Raw genomic sequence first — 24,539 nt, forward strand, 5'->3', positions numbered from 1 at the left:
ACAAGGTTGCCACACACTGTTGTTGGTATGTTGGCCCATTCCTCCATGCAGATCTCCTCTAGAGCAGTGATGTTTTTGGCTTTTCGCTTGGCAACACGGACTTTCAACTCCCTCCAAAGGTTTTCTATAGGGTTGAGATCTGGAGACTGGCTAGGCCACTCCAGGACCTTGAAATGCTTCTTACGAAGCCACTCCTTCGTTGCCCTGGCGGTGTGCTTTGGATCATTGTCATGTTGAAAGACCCAGCCACGTTTCATCTTCAATGCCCTTGCTGATGGAAGGAGGTTTGCACTCAAAATCTCACGATACATGGCCCCATTCATTCTTTCATGTACCCGGATCAGTCGTCCTGGCCCCTTTGCAGAGAAACAGCCCCAAAGCATGATGTTTCCACCACCATGCTTTACAGTAGGTATGGTGTTTGATGGATGCAACTCAGTATTCTTTTTCCTCCAAACACGACAAGTTGTGTTTCTACCAAACAGTTCCAGTTTGGTTTCATCAGACCATAGGACATTCTCCCAAAACTCCTCTGGATCATCCAAATGCTCTCTAGCAAACTTCAGACGGGCCCGGACATGTACTGGCTTAAGCAGTGGGACACGTCTGGCACTGCAGGATCTGAGTCCATGGTGGCGTAGTGTGTTACTTATGGTAGGCCTTGTTACATTGGTCCCAGCTCTCTGCAGTTCATTCACTAGGTCCCCCCGCGTGGTTCTGGGATTTTTGTTCACCGTTCTTGTGATCATTCTGACCCCACGGGGTGGGATTTTGCGTGGAGCCCCAGATCGAGGGAGATTATCAGTGGTCTTGTATGTCTTCCATTTTCTAAATATTGCTCCCACTGTTGATTTCTTCACTCCAAGCTGGTTGGCTATTGCAGATTCAGTCTTCCCAGCCTGGTGCAGGGTTACAATTTTGATTCTGGTGTCCTTTGACAGCTCTTTGGTCTTCACCATAGTGGAGTTTGGAGTCAGACTGTTTGAGGGTGTGCACAGGTGTCTTTTTATACTGATAACAAGTTTAAACAGGTGCCATTACTACAGGTAATGAGTGGAGGAAAGAGGAGCCTCTTAAAGAAGAAGTTACAGGTCTGTGAGAGCCAGAAATCTTGATTGTTTGTTTCTGACCAAATACTTATTTTCCACCATAATATGCAAAAAAAATGATAAAAAAACAGACAATGTGATTTTCTGGATTTTTTTTTCTCCGTTTGTCTCCCATAGTTGAGGTCTACCTATGATGTAAATTACAGACGCCTCTCATCTTTTTAAGTGGTGGAACTTGCACTATTGCTGACTGACTAAATACTTTTTTGCCCCACTGTACATCTTCGCACTCCCAGAAAGCATATGGCGCAACAAGTTATTAAATGCAGCTACTAAATCCATAGAAAACCAACCCAGAAAACACAAGGATCCCTAAAAAATAACTTTTGACTTTATATATCACATATAGTAAAAAAGTACAAAGTGTACCTAAAGAACCCTATAACGGACTACAATAAATCCTGCCTGTCTCTGACAGGCAGGATTTATTGTAGTCCGTTATAGGGTTCTTTAGGTACACTTTGTACTTTTTTACTATATGTGATATATAAAGTCTTCTATTTTCAACTATTGTGATTAAAAGTTATTTTTTAGGGATCCTTGTGTTTTCTGGTTTGGTTTTCTCTTGCTCTAGGGTTCCATATTTTTCAGTTGTTTGGTTTTCTTTAGCTACTAAATCCACCCAATACAAAGTCAAAGGGCTATATCAGAATTGACACCGCAAAAATATCCCGCCATATGTCAGTAGTATAGTGCAGGAAACCCTACTAACACAAATCTGAGGGTGTATTGGTAACCCCCATACACAGTGTGTGAGGGGGTCAAATGGGATATACCCAATGTTGCAGACAAAGTCAGAACCAATCCTTAATCAAAGCAGTGTCAATCGTGACATTTTAATATGCCCCAATAATGAGAAGTGTATGCAATATAGCCATAGGGTAGAGACAATTTAACAAGTAGGGTTTCAAATTATATCAGAAACCAGAAAGCGTTCTGATATCCGAAATATTCCCATAGTGTGTCACTGTAATCATGACACCAAAGGGAGAAAAGGAATACACATTTCGGAGTAAGAGAGGAGGCGTACGTGGACAAGGGACAAGACCTGGCCCCTATCAGTGTCCGAGAACGGGGCAAACTAAAGGTGCCCCATCCAACACCAGAAAATCAACCCACAGTCCACCATGCTGGTTAGAGGATATTTCTAATAGGAAAACTAATGGCTGGTTTACCCATTCACAGATCAATCAGCAGTTACTGTTGTACATATAGATAAATGAAGGAAAGTTCGACAATTGGGAGCCTTAGTTTCTTCATAATTCTTCTCCGCCTACCGAGTTTCTCCAACATCGGATAGCACTCAGCCGTGTTATAAACCAGTGTGAACGAGGTCTTAATGTAGCTGGGACCTGTAGTGCTGTACTGTCTGGCAGTATGGATGTGCAGTCCAGCTTTGGCCCACTGGACAGCACCACTCCCTGCTAAAGCATCCAGTGTACTGCTGATATCTGCCAAATATAGTTAGTTCTTCCCCTGGTTTGCTTCTGCTTCTCAGCTCCTACTTTTAGCTGTAGGTTTGTTGTTCTGACCTTGGCCTGTTTACTGAATATCTTTCTGTCTAGTGTTTTTGTACCTGATTCTGACCTGACGAACTTACCACCAATGACAGCAGCCTACTCCATGGCACCAGCCAAGGGGCCCCTGTGTAGGTCCAGATCCGCGTACAGAGGATAAAGGAAGAAGGCCACGGAAACCCCTTGTATCTGTTAAATAGAGTGGCTAGCACTAAGGCTGTCAGTGGTAACCATTTTTAGAGCTGCCAGGTGGTCACTGACAGAGTCTCATTACAGTACCTTGGATCTCCTCTGAACCTTCCTTAGAGCATTTCTGGTCAATAAGTATATTATTATTACAGCCGAATTACTGTACTCCATTTATGACTGTCCTCCATAGCAGAGAGCTGCACTATACTGTTAGCTCCAGGTCATCTTCTGTACCATGTCATAAAAAGGGGCTTGAAGCCCTAAAATGTGTTTTCAAGCAAACAAAGAAACAGTTTGGGACATAATTATAAAAATGTGAGTGTTTACAAGACAATGATATTTTCTCTGGAGTAAAACAATGAAAATAAAAATTGGACGCATACGAGCAATGACCATGGTTGCAGAAAATACAACACATAAAAGGGGTTGTCCAGTTTGAGAAATACAACCTTGTATATCTTGCTATTTCATACAGATTTGAGCTTATTCATACACTTCAGGTAACCAAGGCTTCCCCCAATCTTCTAGGAATCATTAGCTGCTCCTTGTGACCTGCGTCAGCACATGGAAAGTCCTCTATGAGGCCGGTTTCACACGTCAGTGGCTCCGGTACGTGAGGTGACAGTTTCCTCACGTACTGGAGACACTGACTCACGTAGACACATTGAAATCAATGTGTCTCTGCACATGTCAGCGTGTTTTCACTGACCGTGTGTCCGTTTAGAAAACACGGAGACATGTCAGTGTTCGTGGGAGCGCACGGATTACACGGACCCATTAAAGTCAATGGGTCCGTGTAAAACACGTACCGCACACAGACGTTGTCCGTGTGCACTCCGTGTGCCGTGCAGGAGACAGCGCTACAGTAAGCGCTGTCCCCCCCACGTGGTGCTGAAGCCGCCATTCATATCTTCTCTGCAGCAGCGTTTGCTGTAGAGAAGATATGAATAATCCTTTTTTTTTTTTGTTTCTCGTGTTTAAAATAAAGATCCATGTCCCCACCCCCCTCCCACCCCCTGTGAGCCCGCCCGCTGTTATTAAAATACCCAGCTCCCTCACTGGCGCTGCTTCCTGTCCTGGCCGCATATTCTACTGTATGAGCGGTCACGTGGGGCCGCCGATTACAGTCATGAATATGCAGCTCCACCTCCCATAGGGGTGGAGCCGCATATTCATTTTTGTAATGGGCGGCCCCACGTGACCGCTCATACAGTAGAAGGTGCGGCCAGGACAGGAAGCAGCGCCAGTGAGGGAGCTGGGTATTTTAATAACAGCGGGCGGGCTCACAGGGGGTGGGAGGGGGGTGGGGACATGGATCTTTATTTTAAACACGAGAAACAAAAAAAAAAAGGGATTATTCATATCTTCTCTACAGCAAACGCTGCTGCAGAGAAGATATGAATGGCAGCTTCAGCACCAGATGCAGGGGACAGTGCTTATCTGTAGCGCTGTCTCCTGCACGGTGCGTGTGGTACCCATTCAGCACACATGTGCCGCACTGATGTGCCACAGAAACGCACGGGCACACGGACACGGATAATTTCGGTACAGATTTTTCCCGTACCGGAATTATCTGGACGTGTGAGACTGCCCTGAGATGGGACAGGCTGACTAGCTAATTTCAGTAACCCAGCTTGCCTACTTCTCCGTCAGGAGCTGCCATTTTGCTGAATTTTCACAAATTGCAAAAAAAACTGCAGTTTGGCGAATGTGGGTTTTTTGTAAAATTCAAGTAGAATTCAGTTCCACTTGAATGTATTCTCTCCTTTCTGCTGACTACATTACAACATAGGTGACTGTTACACTTAAAAAACATACAAATGTTCCATCAACATAAATTGGTTAGGAAAAGTGCGCTTTCCTTTTTAGAAGTTTGCATAAACTTTTCATCGATTGAAGCATATGAGTTCATGCCGGGGCCAGTGACATTTATTTCATGTAGTCCTTGGACGTCACCTGGTGATATTGATTCAGTCTGGCATGTAACAGATATGTCAGTTCAATATGACAGGCAGCGAAGCTAAACTTCAGTCAGGCAAATATTTGTATGATGTAACAAGAGAAGTTCACATTCTGTCCGTGTGGACCTGGGAGTTTGTTTTTTCATCGTTTTTATATTAAAAAAACAAAAACTATAAACAGACAGTTCTTGAAGTTGATGTGTTAGAAGCTGGGAAAAAACGGGCAGACGTAGGGATTAGTGATGAGCGAATATACTCGACACTCAAGATTTCTCATGCACGCTCGGGTGACCTCCGAGTATTTTTTACTGCTCGGAGATTTATTTTTTATTGCGGCAGCTGAATGATTTACATCTGTTAGCCAGCATAAGTACATGTGGGGGTTGCCTGGTTGCTAGGGAATCCCCACATGTACTTATTCTGGCTAACAGATGTAAATCATTCAGCTGCGGCAAAAAAAACTAAATTTCCGAGCACGAAAAATACTCGGAGGACCCCCGAGCGTGCTCGAGAAATCTCGAGTAACGAGTATATTCGCTCATCACTAGTAGGGATGTGAACGACTTTCACAAGTGGGAAACAACGCATCATGTCAGCTATCTGTGAAGTAATTATCCCCTTTGACTCCTTCTTGGTCAAGCCTCATCTGGAATACTGTGTCCAGTTCTTTTTAAAAAAAATATATTGAAAAACTGGATCAAATTCAGAGAAGAGCTACCAGGATGGTGAGTGCACTGCAAAGTATGTCCTACGAGGAACGGTTAAAGGATCTGGAAATGTTTAGCTTGCAAAAAAAGAAGGCTTAGAGTAGACTTAAAGGGAACCTGTCACCCCGAAAATTGCGGGTGAGGTAAGCCCACCGGCATCAGGGGCTTATCTACAGCATTCTGTAATGCTGTAGATAAGCCCCCGATGTTACCTAAAAGAGGAGAAAAAGACGTTATATTATACTCACCCAGGGGCGGTCCCGCTGCTGGTCAGGTCAAACGGGCGTCTCTGGTCCGCTGCGGCGCCTCCCATCTTCATTACAAGACGTCCTCTTCTGATCTTCAGCTCCGGCGCAGGCGTACTTTGCTCTGCCCTGTTGAGGGCAGAGGGTAGTACTGCAGTGCGCAGGCGCCGGAAAGGTCAGAGGCCCGGCGCTTGCGCACTGCAGTACTTCGTCTGCCCTCAACAGGGCAGAGCAAAGTACGCCTGCGCCGGAGCCGTGGCTGAAGATCAGAAGAGGACGTCTTGTAATGAAGATGGGAGGCGCCGCAGCGGACCGGAGACACCCATCCGACCTGACCAGCAGCGGGACTGCCCCTGGGTGAGTATAATATAACGTCTTTTTCTCCTCTTTTAGGTAACATCGGGGGCTTATCTACAGCATTACAGAATTTCGGGGTGACAGGTTCCCTTTAATAACTGTCTACAAATATCTGAAGAGATGTCACAGTGTAGAGGGATCATCATCATTCTCATTTGCACATGGAAACACGAGAAACAATGGAATTAAAATGAACGTGAGAAGATACAGACGAGATATTAGAAAAAACTTTTTGACAGTGAGGGTAATCAATGAGTGGGACATGCTGCGACAATAGGTGGTGAGTTCTCCTTCAATGGAAGTCTTCAAACAGACGCTGGACAGACATCTGTCTGAGATGGTTTAGTGAATCCAGCATTGAGCAGGGGGTTGGACACCATGACCCTGGAGGTCCCTTCCAACTCTAACATTCTATGATTCTATCCCATGAGTGTGTCTTATTTCTATCTTCATGTATATCCTTTGCCAATGTTTCTTTTTCATCTACACATTTGTCGATGGGTTTAGGTAGTAAATAATGTTTATCAGAAACTGTTCTGGTCATTAATTGCTTCTCCAATTTTCTGTTGCAGAAAGTAATTTATTCTGGATTTCTGTGGGATACAACGGCTGGCATTGAACTGAAGAATGTTAGTTTACATGAAGCCCATCAAACCAATGGCAACGGCAAGCACTTGCATTCACTACCCTACATTGCACATTTCAAGGTAAGAGACCACTGCCACTAATGTACATCAGATACAACAGGGCACTGGGTGATGCACACAATTCTAAGACTCAGGCTGCCGTCACACTATCAGTATTTGGTCAGTATTTTACATCAGTATTTCTAAGCCAAAACCAGGAGTGGGTGATAAATACAGAAGTGGTGCATATGTTTCTATTATACTTTTCCTCTAATTGTTCCACTCCTAGTTTTGTTTTACAAATACTGATGTAAAATACTGACCAAATACTGAACGTGTGATGGCAGCCTTTATCTAATAAGATTAAGAAACTGAATCTCTACTTTTGGGATAACTTTAGATATTAGGAGAATGCAATATATCATAATTCCAACAGCAGAGAACAGGTGCCATCTACAAACCATACTTTGAGCACCATATGTCAGCTTATGGCAGCATCCTCTCTATCATAATATGTATATTTGCATTTATATATTCACATGTTCTGAAGAACTGAATGCTTCACAGTGCTCAGCATATAGAGACCTTGATACCATATAAACCTGCTGGTGCACTTTAAGATATCGACTTGGCTTCTTATGTGCACAGTAGGAATCACATTTTGGAAGCTGCTGATTAAATATTGAATTATTTTCTGGACCATAATTAAAATAGAAGAATTTTATTTTGTTGATAGCGCTTCCTATTGTGAAACAACTGTATCCTGTTGATGAAGAATTGATAAGAGAAATATCAGAAGTTCTAAACGTGGAAGATATTTTTAGGTTTCATAAATTTACAAACAATTGAAATACAAAGACTCTTTGTGTTTCCAGTTTCTTCACTTGTTGGCCTAGATCAGGGATTCCCAACCTGTGATACATGAGGCTATGATGGGTGACTCACAACTCTCTTCCAACTTGCTGTATTCGCACCAGGTCTACCAAAAAGCTATGAAGAGAAGGTCTCCAGATGGTGACTTTTGTGAGTAGGCTCACATAGAAGAGCAGATCTGGATGCACATATACCAGTCTTGTATTTGGAGAGATTAAGTAAATTCTAAGGTGGACATAGGATGATACAGAAATAGGGGGCGCTTGAAGCTGGATGTGATAGTGTGGTGGGAGTACTTGCCGAACGAATACCAAATGAGGGTAAGGTGTGATCCCCTGGATGTAAGTACACTGCCTTGGTATGATTTCTGTGGAGAAGCTTTGTCTCCCATTATGCCGAAAATTGAGGCTCTGTCACTATTGGGGGGTGGGTCGGGGGCTCTGGATGTGGCTCGTGATACTGTCTCAGAGCTGAATGTGTCTCTCGAGGTAGAAAAGTTTAGGGACCACTGGCTTACATAGCTGTCAGCCTAACTATTGTTTGGTTGACAGCTTTGTCCACCGTCTTCCCCTATACACAAGAACTTTCAGCAATACTTAGTTTTCCTCTGTTCTTTCTAATATTCTTTTGGCTGTGGCTTATCTCCTGATATAAAAAAAAGCATTGGCTATTAGAAATACAACAGGCCTGTTCATTCTCTTCCCGAATATCATCTGTCGGAGAACATCAGGAGGCTTCCATACATATTAGACTGCCGACCCATAGGGGCTTTTAGCCATTAAATTCAGTCAAAAGTAAAACTTATATGCATTTGTTCATTAATTTCCCTGCTGGCCCACCACCAGCCCCCTCCAAAATATACACATATAAACTGTGGAAGTTTACAATCCTGTGATTTGGTTCCCTGTCTCTAGCAAACATATGGTATATGGCATATTCTCTGTGTCTTTATAGTCCTGTGAGTCCCTGCTTACCAATCCGAATACCCTTAAGAAAATGATTCACTGGGATTCCTAAAAGATTTTGCAATGAATAATTTCAATGAGTTACTGTTTTTGAGTTTTGCTGGAGATTTTCCTAGTTCATCACGGTTCGGTTCTGGCAGAGCGCTTGGCACTGTATATTTATTGCCAATGGATAATCTTGCATTGTACACAGAATGTATTAAGTCCTGTCCCCACTGGTTCTGTCCCCACCTCTAATTTTACTACCTAACTTACGGATTTTCAAGCTTTTCCAATCTGATCGATTGACTTCCCCCACCCTGTGTACTCAGCAGATCAGGGCAAGAACTCTGAGAGAGTTCTTTGTAAGTTTCAATGTAATTGGCAAATATAAGGCTGCCTTTAGCTGTCACTGCCCCCTATGGACCTGATAACGAGCAAAGGCAAGTCATTTATTTTTAAATCAGATATTTTTTATTAAACCATAAATATTGCACATAAACAATAAAAGGGATACTTTGTTATCAGCAATATACCAATGTACAATACTTTTTTAAAGAAAACATATTTAGTCCCAAACCAAACTCCCAATTCCCTTCCCCCCCCCCTCTAGAGACCTGTCAAGAGTCGACCCCCCCTACTTTGTCATATATAAAAGTACAAGAAAAGGAAGATGACTTGTCAATAATCCTCCCAATGGGGCAAAAGGTCTTTAGATCACATTGATTCAAGCCACGGGTTCCACAACCTGTCAAAAAGAGGTCAGTCTTGTTCCTCCTAACGTAGATACTCCTCTCCAAAGCAATAATATGGTCCACTTGCTTCATAAAGTCTCTCCTTGTTGGTGGCTCTTCTCTAATCCAGAATTTGGCGATCAACTTTCGCGCGATAAATAACAGTCTAGCAATAACCATTTTATACAACTTATCAGTTATAATCTCCTCAACATAGCCCAAAACACATACCAAAGGATCACGCGGCACAGTGCAACCATATGCCAGTCCCACTTTATTCAGCACCACCACCCAGAAGGAGGACCACCTGGGGCACTGCCACAGCATATAAAGGATGCCCGCCTCGGACTGCGAGCATCTGGGGCATTCTGAACTAGAACTGAACTGGGGCATTCTGAACTTTGAATAACATATCCGGAGTTCTATATGCCCTATGAATAACAAATAATTGTGACAGCCTCCTAGGCTCGCTCATTGATATTTTGGGCACATAGTCCAGTACTGATTCCCAATGATCATTATCAATCGCCCCCAGGTCAGCCTCCCATTTCGCCCTTGCTCTAATAGGGTGTTCCTCCAAGAAAGAGAATAAAAGGAATTCGTATATTCCCGAGATCACCCCCTTCGTGCCACCCCCTACAAGGATAAAATCCAGCATAAGGTCCACCTGGATTTCAACGGGTCCTCTCCTACACTGTGCCCGGTGCGCATGAGAAAGACGGCGGTATTGAAACAACTCAGAGCCCGGTAGTAAAAACTCCTCCTGCAATGCCTCAAAGTCTCTATTTCTGCCCTGATGTAGAATCTGGCCCATCCGAGAGATGCCTGCCTCCCTCCAAATATGAAATCCCTCCATCTGTCTAAACTCCTGTAGGACACAGTTATTCCAAATGGGTGAGAATCTAGTGAGTGCGTGCACACCCCTAATCCCCTTAACTTTGTTCCAAACCTTGTGAATGAGCCTGATAGTACAAAATTTAGAGCCCTTCTCTCGGAAATGTCCCCCCTCCAGACCCTCACTCAATACCTTCGTCCCAATCAGTGATCTCAGGCTGCAAGGTGCCCGCGTCCCACCTAACACATCTCCCCATCCCTTGAAATGCTGACACTGTGAAGCCAAAAAGTACAACCACGGATTAGGCAGTGCCACCCCTCCTTCCGTCTTTGGTCTCTGTAGGGTTTCCTGTTTAAATCTGGGGCTCTTTCCACCCCAAATCAGCTCCCCAAACAAAGATCTAATCCTCCGAAATCTATTCTGCGATATCCATATAGGGGAGTTGTGCAGCACATAAAGTAGCTGCGGCATCACAATCATCTTTATCAAGTTTATCCTGCCGATTACTGATAAATGTAATTTCCTCCACGCCTGGACATAAGTACGTATCCTACGCAGAAGAGGTGCCAAATTCAGTTCCTCAAAACTAGTCAAAGGGAGAGCGATCTGAATCCCCAGGTATTTAAATTTATCAACTAGCTTCAACCTTGTAAAAGAGTCCCCCCCACCACCGTCGCCACTATCCCCATCTATCAACATCATATTCGATTTGTCCCAATTGATCCTTAGGCCCGAGTAACTCCCAAATTCCTCAATAATGGCTTCCGTCTTAACCAGGGTTTCCTCAGAATCCTCCAAGAATAGCAGAATATCATCAGCGTATAACGCTACTTTTTCCTCTGCCTCCCCGTACATAAAACCCTTCACCTCCCGGGAACCTCTGATCTTCGCAGCAAGGGGTTCCACCGCCAACGCAAAGAGCAGTGGGGACAAAGGGCAGCCCTGTCTAGTACCTCTAGACAAAGAAAAGGTCTCAGAGAGAGCATCATTCACTCTAATTTTGGCTACCGGAGAAGAGTACAACAGCCGCACCCATGAAATAAATTTAGGTCCAAACCCCATTCGTTCCAGTACTGACCACAAATAGCTCCACTCCACGCAATCAAAAGCCTTATGGGCGTCTAAGGATATCACAACCCGTCTTCCGACATTGTCAGAAGGGATTTGCAAATTTAAAAATAACCTTCTCAGATTGAGTGCCGTTGATTTGTTGGGCATGTTGAGTCCTTTTCCGTCCCTGGCTTCCTGGATGTAGGGATCCAAGTAAATGACACGCAGCACAAAGGTTGTGTGGTCATAAACAGGGGTAGCCCCGGAGCACGCCTGCCTCACTGGGTGCTGTCCCTTCTTTATATAGTAAAAAGTTAGGCATTTACAGACATGCGCACATATTTCACAATCTCTTACAAAACAAGTCTATACTAGTGAAATGTTACAATATCTGGTATGTGGGTGAAGGACTATGATAACAAGAAGGAATGCGCGCGTGATTACTTCCATAAAAGGAAATGTCAAGTTTGCTGTTTAGAAGCAGATTTCTCAGGAGGAAGACAAGATGGATTCTTTGGTTCAGTCTGGTCTCCACAATTCCCCCCTTTGACATATTCTTTTATAATCTATCATAAATTCTTGCATGAAGTCTGTGCATTCTCTTCTTTATACGGCAGTATACTAAAACATTACAAATTCAAGCATAAAAAAAAAATGACAAGGATTAATATGACGATCGGAAACATATAAAAAACTTTATATTCTCGTATCACAAAATTTATTTGTGCATACCGAGATACCCTTGAGTACAACCTTGAACAATACATATATAATTACAATAACAATAACTATATGTATTAGGCTTTGCATAATTCCGGTAACCCACCCACCGATCCCTCTGAACCAATTGGCCGGGTTAAGAAAAGAAAAGGTATCTGACCACCAGCTATCCTTATTTTGGTCATTGTCTTTGTCATACTGATCCCTGAGTCGTTGTACGTCTTTTAATTTAAATATCATACTCATAGTACTATTAGGGTCTATATAATGACAGCAGGTGGGTCCGATGATTTGACACATACCCCCTTGTGAGGCAGTTAGGTAATCCAATACCAGGGTATGTTGGTTAGTGACTATTATAAGCTGATTCTGTACAGCTATACTGGTGAATGGGTACAGATCCAACAATCTGCCAGGGGTTGCGTATTATTTAACAAGTCATGCACTAATTTTCTATGATGTTGCACGAATCTATTGTTAAAAGGGGCTAGAGAATTCAGTCTTTCCCATGCCTCCGTTGAGGTTAACATTATTAACATCAATATCATGAGTCTTATACTGCCTTTTTGCAATGACTTGCATGTATCCATGATGCCTTTCCTTCAAGCTTGACTGATGTAGGTGTTGTCAATAGGACTTGGAAGGGTCCGTCAAATCTTGGTTCAAGAGCCTTTCTGGTGTGTCTTTTTACATAGACTTGATCACCTGGTTCCAACTTGTGACTTCCTTCAGTGTTGTCAGGATCTGGAAGGGAAGCAAAAACTTGTGCATGCACCTTAGTTAATTGTTTCTGAAGATTTTGCACATAAGAAGTCAATGACTCAATATTTAACACAAGTTGCTGTGGAAAATAACATCCTAAATTGGCAGTCCTGCCAAACAAAATTTCATATGGAGACAGTTTAGTCTTACCCCTTGGGGTATTGCGTATTGAGTAAAGGGCCAGTGGAAGGCATTCTGTCCAAGGCTTTCCTGTTTCAGCCATGGCTTTCTGTATTTTTAATTTTAAAGTTCCATTCATGCGTTCCACCTTACCAGAACTTTGAGGATGATACGGAGTGTGTAACTGACTTTCAACACCCAACATTTTCAGTACATTTTGAAATATTTCTCCAGTGAAATGAGTACCCCTATCTGACTCGATCACTTCAGGGAGACCATAACGGGGCACCAGTTCGGCAACTAGCTTTACAGCAGTGTTTTTAGCTGAAGCCTTCCGAACTGGATAGGCCTCTGGCCACCCCGAGAACATGTCCACACACACCAACACATACTCATACCCATTACTCTTTGGCAGCTGGATAAAGTCTATCTGCAACCGTTGAAACGGGTAGAGAGGTCGGACATGGTGCTTCATAGGGGTCTTTGCTGTCTGTCCGGGATTATGTGTCAGGCATATAGCGCATGCAGCACAATAGTCTCTTGCGTAGTTGCCAAAACCTGGAGCCAACCAGACTTGCTTTGCCAGTAGTGTCATTGCATTTGCAGACACATGCGTAGGGTGGTGCAATCCACCAACTACAATCGGGTACCAGGCTCTAGGTAGACATATTAGTCCATCTTTCTTCCAAATTCCCGCTTGTTCTTCTGCCCCTTCCTTTTTCCACCTGTCCCTCTCCTCTTCTCCTGCATCTTCCTGTGCTTGTCTCAGTCTATCTTCAGTATTTTCCGTGGGATTTACAGTATGGACCTGTTGTAAGGGTTTGACTGCTGCTGCTTTGGCTGCTTTATCAGCCCTATCATTTCCCCTAGATTCCCTAGTGTCGAGTCTCACATGTGCAGCTACCTTGATTACTGCTACTTCTTTTGTTTCTTGTGCAGCCTCTAAGATCTGTTTGATCAGAGAAGCATGTTTTACAGGTTGTCCTGACGCTGTCATGTAACCTCTAGCTCTCCAGATTACTCCAAAATCAAACACAATACCATGTGCATACCTAGAATCAGTGTATATATTAGCTGTCTGATTCTCAGCTATTTTTAGAGCTTCAATCAATGCTGTTAGTTCTGCTTCTTGTGCAGATTGTTTCGGTGGAAGCGGTTCTGCTTTGAGAGTTTCAGATTCTGACACAACTGCATACCCTGTATGGAAGTTACCTGTGTCATCTGCAAATCTACTACCATCTATAAACAGCTCTAAATCTGGATTTTGAAGTGGTGTTTCGGATACATTGGGTAAGCCTACCGTTTCTTGTAAAATGAGCTCTGTACAATCATGTGTGTCTGTAGGGAAAAAATTTGCGTATGGATCAGTGTCCTTATTCCCCCCTTCAGACTCGAGAGGTAGCAGTGTAGCTAAATTGAGAGTCTGAAGCCTAGCAAATGTGATAGTAGAGGGGAGCAGCAAAGAACACTGCAGCCGCAAATGTCTGGCCATGGAAATGTGTTTTGGTTGAACCTGGTTTAATATCCCATAAACATCATGTGTAGTTTGAACTGTGAGTGGATGCTCTAGGACAATTTCTGATGCTTTGTCCAACAATAGTGAGACAGCAACAACTACACGTACACAGGTTGGCGCTGCTCTAGCTACGGGATCTAACCTTGCTGAAAGATATGCAATTGGTCTTTGTTTCCCTGCATGCTTCTGGGTAAGAACTCCTGTAGCATGGGAATCAACTTCTGCAGCCATAAGCTGAAATGGTTTGGTGTAGTCTGGTAGCCCTAACGCTGGAGCTGAAACAAGGGCATCTTTTAATTGTTGGAACGAAATCTGACCTTCTTTTGTCAACAAATAAGGTTCACTTTTTACACAGTCATACAGTGGTTGCATTAGTTGACTGGCATGTATAATCCATTGTCTACAATGAGACACTATTCCTAAAAATGCTCGTAGCTGTTTATGATTTCTAGGCTCATTCATCTGTCTTATTGCTTCAGTTCTTTGAGGTGTAAGATGCTTTTTACCTTGAGAAATGCAATGACCTAAAAAGACCACTTTGGTCTGACAAACTTGTAGCTTTTGTCTATTCACTTTACACCCTTCTTTTTCTAGAAAACATAGTAAACTCACAGTGGACCTTTCTGCAGTTTCTAGATCTGGGCAGCAAAGTAGTAGGTCATCCACATACTGCAAAATTACTACCTGTGGTTCGGGTTCAAACCTCTGGAGGACTGTTTGTAGGGCATTTGAATAAAGAGTAGGGGAGTGTATCATTCCCTGTGGAAGGCGTGTCCACGCCAACTGTTTGCCCTTAAATGTAAATGCAAACAAATGCCAACTGTCTTGGTGTAAAGGAACCGAGAAAAATGCATTTGAGAGATCTATTCCAGTAAACACTTGAGAACTGGCTGGTATCTGTGATAGTAACGTATGAGGATTGGGTACAACTGGGGTGATTGGATCTAGAACTTTGTTTATTTCTCTTAGATCATGTACCATACAATATTTGGGCATAGAACCCTTATCAAGAGTTCTCTTCTTGACTGGATACAGAGGAGTGTTAGCAGGTGATTGTATCTCTACCAAAACTCCTTTCTCTCTATATCCCTCTATCTGTTTTGTAATCGCTAGTTCCTGCTGGGCACTCACAGGGTATTGTCTGAGCTGTGGGAGAACAGTTCCTGGTTGCACAGATAGTTTTACAGGAGAGATATGCAATAATCCCACATCAGTGTCACCCTGTGCCCACAGTGTTTCTGGGACCGTTGAGAGGTCTAGATCTGTGGTGTACTCTTTTTCTTCAGTATAATCCTCAAAAGCCTGAATTCTGACATATTGTTCTAATATTTCTGCATCATCAGGGATAGTCAGCATAACTGTGCCATCTTCCCTAAAATTGATGTTAGCTTCTAATTTCTTCAAGACATCAGTTCCCAACAAACATGTTGGGGCACCTCTGGCATACAAAAATCTGGATGCAAAACATTTAGGTCCTAATGAGACCTCTAGGGGCACAGTGTATGGTAGTGTTCGAATTACCCCTTCATAACCCTCAGCCAAAGTTGTTTGCTGTGAAACATCTTCTGGGTTCGGAAGAAAATCTTGATTCAAAATTGAGGAAGTTGCACCTGTATCTATCAAAAATGGAATCTCTCTTCCCCCCACATTCACCTGTATTACAGGTCTTCTAGCTGGTAGGGAAGTTTGTAACACATTGAGTCAATCTGAGTCTGGTATGGGACCATCCACTATGGATGTCTGTTGGGTGTCTGAGGGCTTATTCTTTGGTACAAATTTTCCTGATTTTATGTCTGCCTGCTTCTTTCTACATTCTCTCTGGAAATGTCCTGGTTTCTTGCAGTAATGACAGGGAAAATTATGTCTTGCCCTTCCACCTGTTGTGTTTGCTTGCGCTATTCTGACAGGTTTTTTCTTTTCTCTTAAATCCATAGCAATGCCCATACATCTTTGTTTCACTATCTGTGGTTGTTCTAGAGTTCTCCAATCTGGCGTAGCTGACTTGAATCTTTCCTTAATGCCTGGTTCAAGTCCCTCAATCAATTGTTTAGTATAGAGCCGGAGGACTCCTGGATCAGCAATATTTAATCCCTCATCCCTAAAGCTATCTTCCAGCTCCCGGGAATACTCATCTATGGATTGACCTGCTTTCTGCATAACTATGCCTGTGGATCCTCTCTCCCTCTGTTTTCCTTGCATGAACTGATTTAGAGCCTCTACAAACCGGTTTCCTGACTCTATCACAAAAGGTGCTCTTACATTTTCTCCTGCTGGTCTTTGAGCCTGTGTTGCTACAATCAGCTCCTGAAACATTCCCGATGGCATTTTTAGCCTACATAATTCCATTCCATCCATCCATGAACCATTATGTGTGCGAATTATTTGCTCTATATAACTAGCAAATCTATTTGGGTATCGAGTTGGATCTGGTGCATTCATAAGAAGAGACATACCCTCAGCTGGTGTCCATGGAAAATACTGCTGTGTTTCAATTTGCCTAGTAATTCTTTGATTAGGATTCTCGGGATCAGCTTCTCTCACTCCCTTTGTTATTATCCTAACAGGTGCTAATAACTGATGGCCTTTAGGGGCCCCACAGGCGGAACACTCAGTTCTCCAATCCGGATTCTGCTGGCCACAATTTTGGCATACCCATCCTTCCACCCCGCTTAACCCAGGATATAAATTTGGTATGGGTTTCCCTTCCTCTGTACCTCCTGAAGGTACAAATGGTTGAACATTCGGATCTAGATAAGGAGGAGGAACTGAATGAGTCGTAGCACAACATTTTCTCGTACCCATACTCCATTTGGAAGTGTCTGGATCATACTTCCAATTCTCCTCTTTAGCTGTTTTTGAGACCTTTATCATACAGTGTATGATTTCTTCCCACCCATTATCCCTGATAATTCCACCTCGTTCTTTACTCAATCTTTCCCATTCAGTGCTAAACATAAGTGCTTCTGAAATTCCCAATTTTTTTCTTACCCTTCTGATCTGCCTTCTGACTGTCTTTCCACATCTTTCCTGTATGATATCTTTTGCTTCTACTTGTCCTAAGACGGTTTTTGTCTGTTTATTTCCCATTTTTTCTTTTCAATAATAGCTACACTTATCCTAGGTGACGTTTGGACAACCACCTCTCTGGAGTGATGTCTCGTTGCCTTCTTCCTAGGGAGCTAAAATATTGAAGGGCTGATCTGCTCCGTTCTTTCTAATATGCAGAATAAACTTTATTCCTACAATGCACGCAAACAGGATCAGCACCACCAAACAGATCACCAAACTTTCCGTCTCTGTTATCATACTTGTCCCAGGCTCATGGACCCGTGTCCTGGGCTCATTCTATCAAACTCTTATCCAGAAATGAAGAAACAAGTTCTTAAAGAGAGTCAAGCATGGGCGGAGGTCTCCCCGAAAGGACGCAACCACATGACCCAGTTAGGCTGACTTCACTAATAAGACTTGTCCTAACAATTTCGGCTTATTGTTTTACGTACTTTTATCCTTCTTTCATAACATGCCACAACCTTCACACTGTTCACACACTGCCAGGGACAGGACTCATAAATCTATACAATATGGTAACCCGAGTTTTATAGGTATCTACTCACTACTAGACTAACCCAGCGTGACACGGCTCGTAGAGATCTTTCGGATAATACAGGGCAGATAAAAGAGAACTAATAATGTCTCTTACCTGGCCAGGTTTTTCAGTTCATTTGCCGTCCATTATCCCAGATCTCCGTTGTCCGTATCCGCAGGTGAATCTTGAGCAGATACTCTCGCCTCGGGTCCCTGTTTCGGGCGCCAAGAAATGTTGAGTCCTTTTCCGTCCCTGGCTTCCTGGATGTAGGGATCCAAGTAAATGACACGCAGCACAAAGGTTGTGTGGTCATAAACAGGGGTAGCCCCGGAGCACGCCTGCCTCACTGGGTGCTGTCCCTTCTTTATATAGTAAAAAGTTAGGCATTTACAGACATGCGCACATATTTCACAATCTCTTACAAAACAAGTCTATACTAGTGAAATGTTACAATATCTGGTATGTGGGTGAAGGACTATGATAACAAGAAGGAATGCGCGTGTGATTACTTCCATAAAAGGAAATGTCAAGTTTGCTGTTTAGAAGCAGATTTCTCAGGAGGAAGACAAGATGGATTCTTTGGTTCAGTCTGGTCTCCACAGGCATAAAGCCTGACTGATCCGGGTGAACCAGTCTGTCAATCACCCTGGATAACCTATTTGCCAGAGCTTTTGCCAGAATCTTAATGTCGGCCGTCAAAAGTGAGATTGGTCTATAGGATTCTGGTAGTTGTGGGTCCTTATCGGCCTTAGGGATAATGACCACAATAGCCTCTCTCATTGATAAAGGTAGCTCCCCTCTTTCCAGTGAGCTATTATACACCTCCGACAATTTGGCCAACAATGTTTCTTTCAGTACCTTGTACACCTCGGCTGGAATACTGTCCGCCCCCGGAGCCTTACCCCCAGCAACCCCCGCCAAAGCGGCCCCCAATTCTTCCTCCCCAATAGGCTCCTCCAACAACTCACATTCTTCTCTGCTCAACCTAGGCAGGTCAATTCTCTCCAAGTAGCCCGTCATGTTCTCAGCCCCCCTCTCCACACTAGAAGTATATAATTTATCGTAGAATTTCCTAAACACTTCCAGAATCTGCTCCCCCCGAGTAACCAATGTTCCATCCTCCCTCTTAATGGAGTAGACGTGCGAGGAGTCCCTTTGTGCGGACGCCACTACCGAAAGTAAATGCCCCACCTTTTCCCCCTCTGAATAGAAAGATGCTCTTTGAAAAGCCCGCAATCTCTCCGCCTTTCTCAGATACAATTGATTGACCTCCTGTTGAGCCTTCCTCATCCGACTCTGAGACTCCTTAGTGCAATGGGCCCCCAATGCCTCCTCAGCTGCCTTCAGTTCCTCCAGGACAGCTTGATCCTGTGCACTAGTCCTAGTCTTGTGTCGTGAAATGTCCCGAAACAAAATACCCCTCAAATACGCCTTCATAGTGTCCCATACTACATGGCATTCCACACTACCCTCATTAATCTTAAAAAACTCCTCTATCTCTGCCCCCACACTTTCCATGTCCAGGAGTTGTAGCCAGGAGGGGTGAACCTTCCATCCCATCTTCCGTGACCCAACCTGTTCAGATAGCTTTAATGAGACCCGAACCGGACTATGATCTGATAGAATCCTGGGATTATATTCCCCCCCACTTAGTAATTCGTTCATCCCATCATTACCCAAGGCGACATCGATTCGAGACATAGAACCATACGTGGTCGAGTAACAAGAATAAGAATATGTGTTAGTATTGCGAACCCGCCATAAGTCAATCCAGCCTATTTCTCTAAGGTAGTTCCCAAAAGGAGTGCCGTTCCCGTCCCCGCGTAGCGGAGCGTGATTACTCTTATCCCAATGATCGTAAGCAATGTTGTTCACATCTCCCACCACCAGAAAGGGAACCCCGACCCACCCTCTCATATGCTCCAAAATCTCTTGAATTTTCTTGCCAGAATACGGCGGGGGTATATATAGTGAATCAATGCAAATCAAACGGTTAAAAATTTTACACACTAAAAAGACATACTGACCATCTTTATCAATTTTTACCTCAATTTCCTCAAATGGAGTACTTGTATGGATCAAAACAGATACCCCCCTTACATAATTAGAGAACGTCGAGTGATACGCCCTGCGCACCCATTTTTTCTGCAACATATCAACTTTTCCCTCAACTAAATGAGTTTCTTGCAGGCATATCACCGAGGGCCTCTGTTTCAATAGGTACTGGAATATTGCCGCACGCTTAGTGGCATCCGCTAGCCCCCTAACATTCCAACTTATAATATTAACATTCCCTCCCATTTCCTTAAAGAAAGATATAAGATGAGAATCATCTCTCCCAGGTCTCCACCGATTTCCGTTTATGCTCAGGCCATCACTCAGCCTAGCCTTCCTCAGTAGAGTTTCCCGATCCCGGTAGTCTAAAATTTTTGCCAATATAGCTCGAGGGGCAGAGCCAGGCGGCAGAGGACGAGTGGGGACCCGATGAGCCCTCTCCACCGAGAAATGGTTGGTAAGGTCTGCTCCTCCCACCGAGTTCTTAAGCCATGCCTCAATATATTCAGTGGGGTTGTTTCCCTCCACCTTCTCCGGCACCCCGATTATTCTTAAATTGTTTCTCCGAGATCGATTTTCCAAATCATCTGTCTTAAATTCTAACTCTGCGATTCGTTGAATATATTTCTTTTCTCTTTTTAACAGTTCGTTTGTCTGATCCTCCACACTGCCCACACGCTCCTCCACCACCTCCACTCTTTTTTCCACTTTGCGCATAGCAGAGTTAAGGGACTTCATTTCAACTGTGAGATCATCCACCCTTAGGTTCAGCGCGGCCAAAGCAGATTTGCAGTGTATAACGACAGAGAAAATGTCCTGCAGTGTTGGTTCCCCCATACTTGGCTGCTGCACCTCATCAGAATCATTGATCTGCACAGGGCTATCAGCAGGTGTCACATTTTCTGCACTGTGCACTCCCTGCGCCCTCCCTGGGGAACGTTGCACCTCCACTTCACTGGCGCTAACTTCCCCTCCACCTTTCTGCCTCATCAGGGCTTCCACCTCATCAAGTCCTTCTGGACCCAACAGCAGGGCTTCCCCCTCCTCCGTGCGGGCAAATCGCTCCAGCTGGGCTATTACCTCCAGCGGTATGAAGCGCTGGCTCTGGCCGCCTCCTCCTCAGCCACGGCGCCATCTTGGATTTTCATGCCGGCTGCGGGCGCCGACTGCTTGCGGCGCGGCATCTCCGCTCCTCACCGCTCGTTATCACCGGTGCTTTCTCCCCCTCGCCGGGGACTTGCGGGGCCTCTCTGCCCGATTTTTGGCGTTCGGCGCCTTCAAAAGTAAGTTTTCAGAGCGGTGCGGGGAGAGAGATCAGTCGCACGTCCGCTCACATTCCTCGCTAAGCCACGCCCAAGGCAAGTCATTTATATGTACCTATAGACAAAATAATAGTTTGTATGCATAAAACAAAGCCTCATACAGCCACACTGGTTGAAAATGAAAAAAAAAAAATGATGGCTTCTGTAAAGTATAGAGTCAAATAAGCAAGAAACTTAGCCTGTGATTGAAGAAGCACTCCTCACATTAAAATTGTTATCCTCTTACTATATTGCTGTCGTCATAAGGGTTCTGCAGAACCCCCTTCCCTGAATGAGTTTGGGCACTAATGATTTGATACTTGGCACTTGAGATGTTATTACTTATCCTGTACATATTGTGATCATGAAGCGGGTTGGGGTACACTCGCTTGGCAGCGGTATTCAAACATACAGCCACAGTTTCTTCATTTAAGTGAGTCCATTTCTGGTTTATTACACAACCATAAACCACTGTAGGCCATGTAAACCTCACATAAGCGACATACAGTCCATTCTATTCAGCGGATACATCGGTCACTTTACAGATACGTATCTGTCCTATTAGTCCATTTCCAGTACGGTTGTGTCCGCACAGTTCAGTAACTGACACCCGTCAGTGCACATAATTCCCCACGCTTAACAGCTTTTCAGGCTTCAGCGACTAGCTTCATATTGGTCCGCACCCCCTGGGAGGTATGTGGTTAACCTCACCCACACATCACTTTCAGGTTAACCCTTAAATCCAGCCCTAATCAAATATACAGGTTTGTGGGACAACAAGATCCAGCAAACTGTCCTGGATTTAGATCGCAGCAGCCCTCTGTGCGATACATACATGTCTCTCATGATACAACTAGTTGGTACATCACAATATGTAAAGACTTGCTACAGTCCTTTAACCCCTGGAAGGGCCTTAAAGAAGCCATCCTCCCATCAAAGTTTTATCCTCTTGCTATATTGCAATCATCATATTATATAGCACTGTGTATTTACAATTGCTCATTTTACCTTTCTACCCAGATAATTCTTCTCTTTTCCATTATGTCTATGACATCACATGATTAAAAACTTACTAGCTCTGCACAAGTCATAAGCCACTGCAAAAGCTTATGGCAGGGGGAGGAGGGAGAAAGTGGGTCAGAAGTTGAAGAGGGGAATGATTTTTGCAGGGACAAGAGACTTCCTGTTTCTACACAGAGCAAAGAAAAGAGAAGGATTCACTAAGTAGAAAGGCAAAATGAGCAATTGTAAGTACACAGTGCTATATAATATGATGACTGCAATATATTAAGAGGATAAACACTTTGATGGAAGTGCTTCTTTAAAGTACGTGTAGTTGAGGCTAAAAATTCACTTTTGCAAATGGTTTTCTTAAACATTTTGCATCATTTGCCTTGCTCTTTGTAAAGGCCTGATGGGAGAGATTGCAACTGTTTCATCTGTCTTTTCAGACCTGCTCTCATTTGATTTATAGCCAAAGACAACTTCAAAGTTGAATATGTAGGGAAACAAAGAGCCCGGAAAAGCCAAATAGTGCAAACATTATTAATGAAATACAATTGCAAGTATGAATTTTTAGTCTTAAAGTGATGCATTTAAGAAATAAAAAATTGTTGTGGCTATCGCTCTTTAAGTACTCCTTCAGTAACACCAGAAGGAACATCATGTGTTTTGCTCTGTATGACCTGAACCCGTACATGTTCATAGGATGAGGACTAACAGGGAAATTCTGAGCAGCACACAGAGCTGTAAAGGATGAAGGAACATATTTTAATTGAAAAATTAGTGAATGAGATCAGAAGAGTTCACTGTAGAAATCCAATCTAGGACGCCAAGCTGTCAGCCTTTCCACTTATTTTACTACCTTGGTTGAAATAGTGACGGTAAAGACTGGCAAACATGTCAGCTTAAAAAGTAACCGTCATTTTAATCTTTACTTCATAAACAATACTACAAAAGAAAATAGGCAATTTTGTAATATATCTAATCAGATAAATCTTTTTCTTTCTCCTGGATTATCTATTGTCATTGCTGAAATAAGAGATGACAGTTGGTATTTTTAAAATTCTATGCAGATGGGAGGAGCAAGTTGAGGGAGGAGGAGCTAGAGGTAGACGCAGACAATCTGCTGCAAGTTCTCCTGAAACCACAGTTACAGTTCTCCATAGAACTTTATGAGCACCAACCGTCATCTCTTATCTTAGTAATGGGGAAATCTGTATTCACTAAAGACACATTTTACCTGTGAAGTTAAGAATTTTAAGAATGAATGAAGGAGAAAGAAGCGGATTTCTCCAATGAGATAAATTACATAGTTTCTTATGTGTACCATTGATGCAAAAATTAAGCAGACAGTTACTTTTTAATGTTGTGACGACTAATGATTTTTTAAATCTTTACTTTTCGCAACCTAAATCTATATTGAGCAGGCGCACAGCACAGGTCATTTTGGTGTTATTATATTTATTACTTGTCATTGATCTAATTCTTTTACTACTGATAGAACTGGCTAATGCTGTTTTCTCCATGTTACGTAGGTTGGAACGAGTGATGTCACCTTGGTGAATATTCATCTGCGCCCTCCCTCACATGAAGGTGGAAAGCAGCACAGCGACAGCCACAAATCATCCACCTTTGGACAAACACTGCAGGAGACCCTGAGAGGTATGCAGCGCAGCAAGGTCCGGGCAACCTGGGCATGATCTAGCCTGTCCCTGGGAGTCATGCCTGGAATGCTTGCTGGTACAGGCAATGTTATCTCTGGCTGTAGACAAATCAATGACTGCGCAATTTCTAGACTTATAGTCAGGAGCCTGCAATTTATAAGATACTTATAGTGGCATGTAAAAGTTTGGGCACCCCTGGTCAAAATGACTGTTATTGTGAACAGTTAAGTAAGTTGCAGATGAAATTACCTCTAAAAGGGCTACAGTTAAAGATGACACATTTCCTTTGCATTTAAGGCAAAAAAATATATATTGTCATTTTTTAACGTTTTAAAAATTACAAAAAGGAAAATGGGCAGATTCAAAAGTTTGGGCACCCTTTTAGCTGCTCAGCAATACTGACGTAAAACACTGACCAAATACTGAACGTGTGAACGTGGCCTAAGCATGTTAAGATTAAAAAACAAACAGAAAATAAAAAGAAAAACATGCACACTCCCTTACTCATACATTTTTTTTTATTGTGACCTTTAAAGTGTTCCTTCTGTTATAGGGGTTGTTTAAGTTCTTAAAATCTAACAACTTTGCAATTTTGCTTTTATTGTATGTCTTCAATTTCCAAGAACGTAGAGATTTTAAATCTGTAGTCTACAGCTCGTTGCCTAG

The 24,539-nt window shown here is 43.2% G+C and overlaps 1 protein-coding gene across 1 annotated transcript in view; it reads left to right on the plus strand.

Moving 5' to 3' along the window:
* EEPD1 (endonuclease/exonuclease/phosphatase family domain containing 1) overlaps nucleotides 1–24,539 on the plus strand; it is a 178,403-nt gene that overhangs the window by 139,071 nt on the left and 14,793 nt on the right. Inside the window, exons 4-5 of the mRNA XM_069730223.1 lie at nucleotides 6,658–6,792; nucleotides 23,745–23,871. Coding sequence (XP_069586324.1) covers nucleotides 6,658–6,792; nucleotides 23,745–23,871 — 262 coding nt within the window. The remainder of the gene's footprint in view (nucleotides 1–6,657; nucleotides 6,793–23,744; nucleotides 23,872–24,539) is intronic.

Source organism: Ranitomeya imitator, chromosome 6, assembly GCF_032444005.1.
Source record: "Ranitomeya imitator isolate aRanImi1 chromosome 6, aRanImi1.pri, whole genome shotgun sequence".
Classification (NCBI taxonomy): domain Eukaryota; kingdom Metazoa; phylum Chordata; class Amphibia; order Anura; family Dendrobatidae; genus Ranitomeya; species Ranitomeya imitator.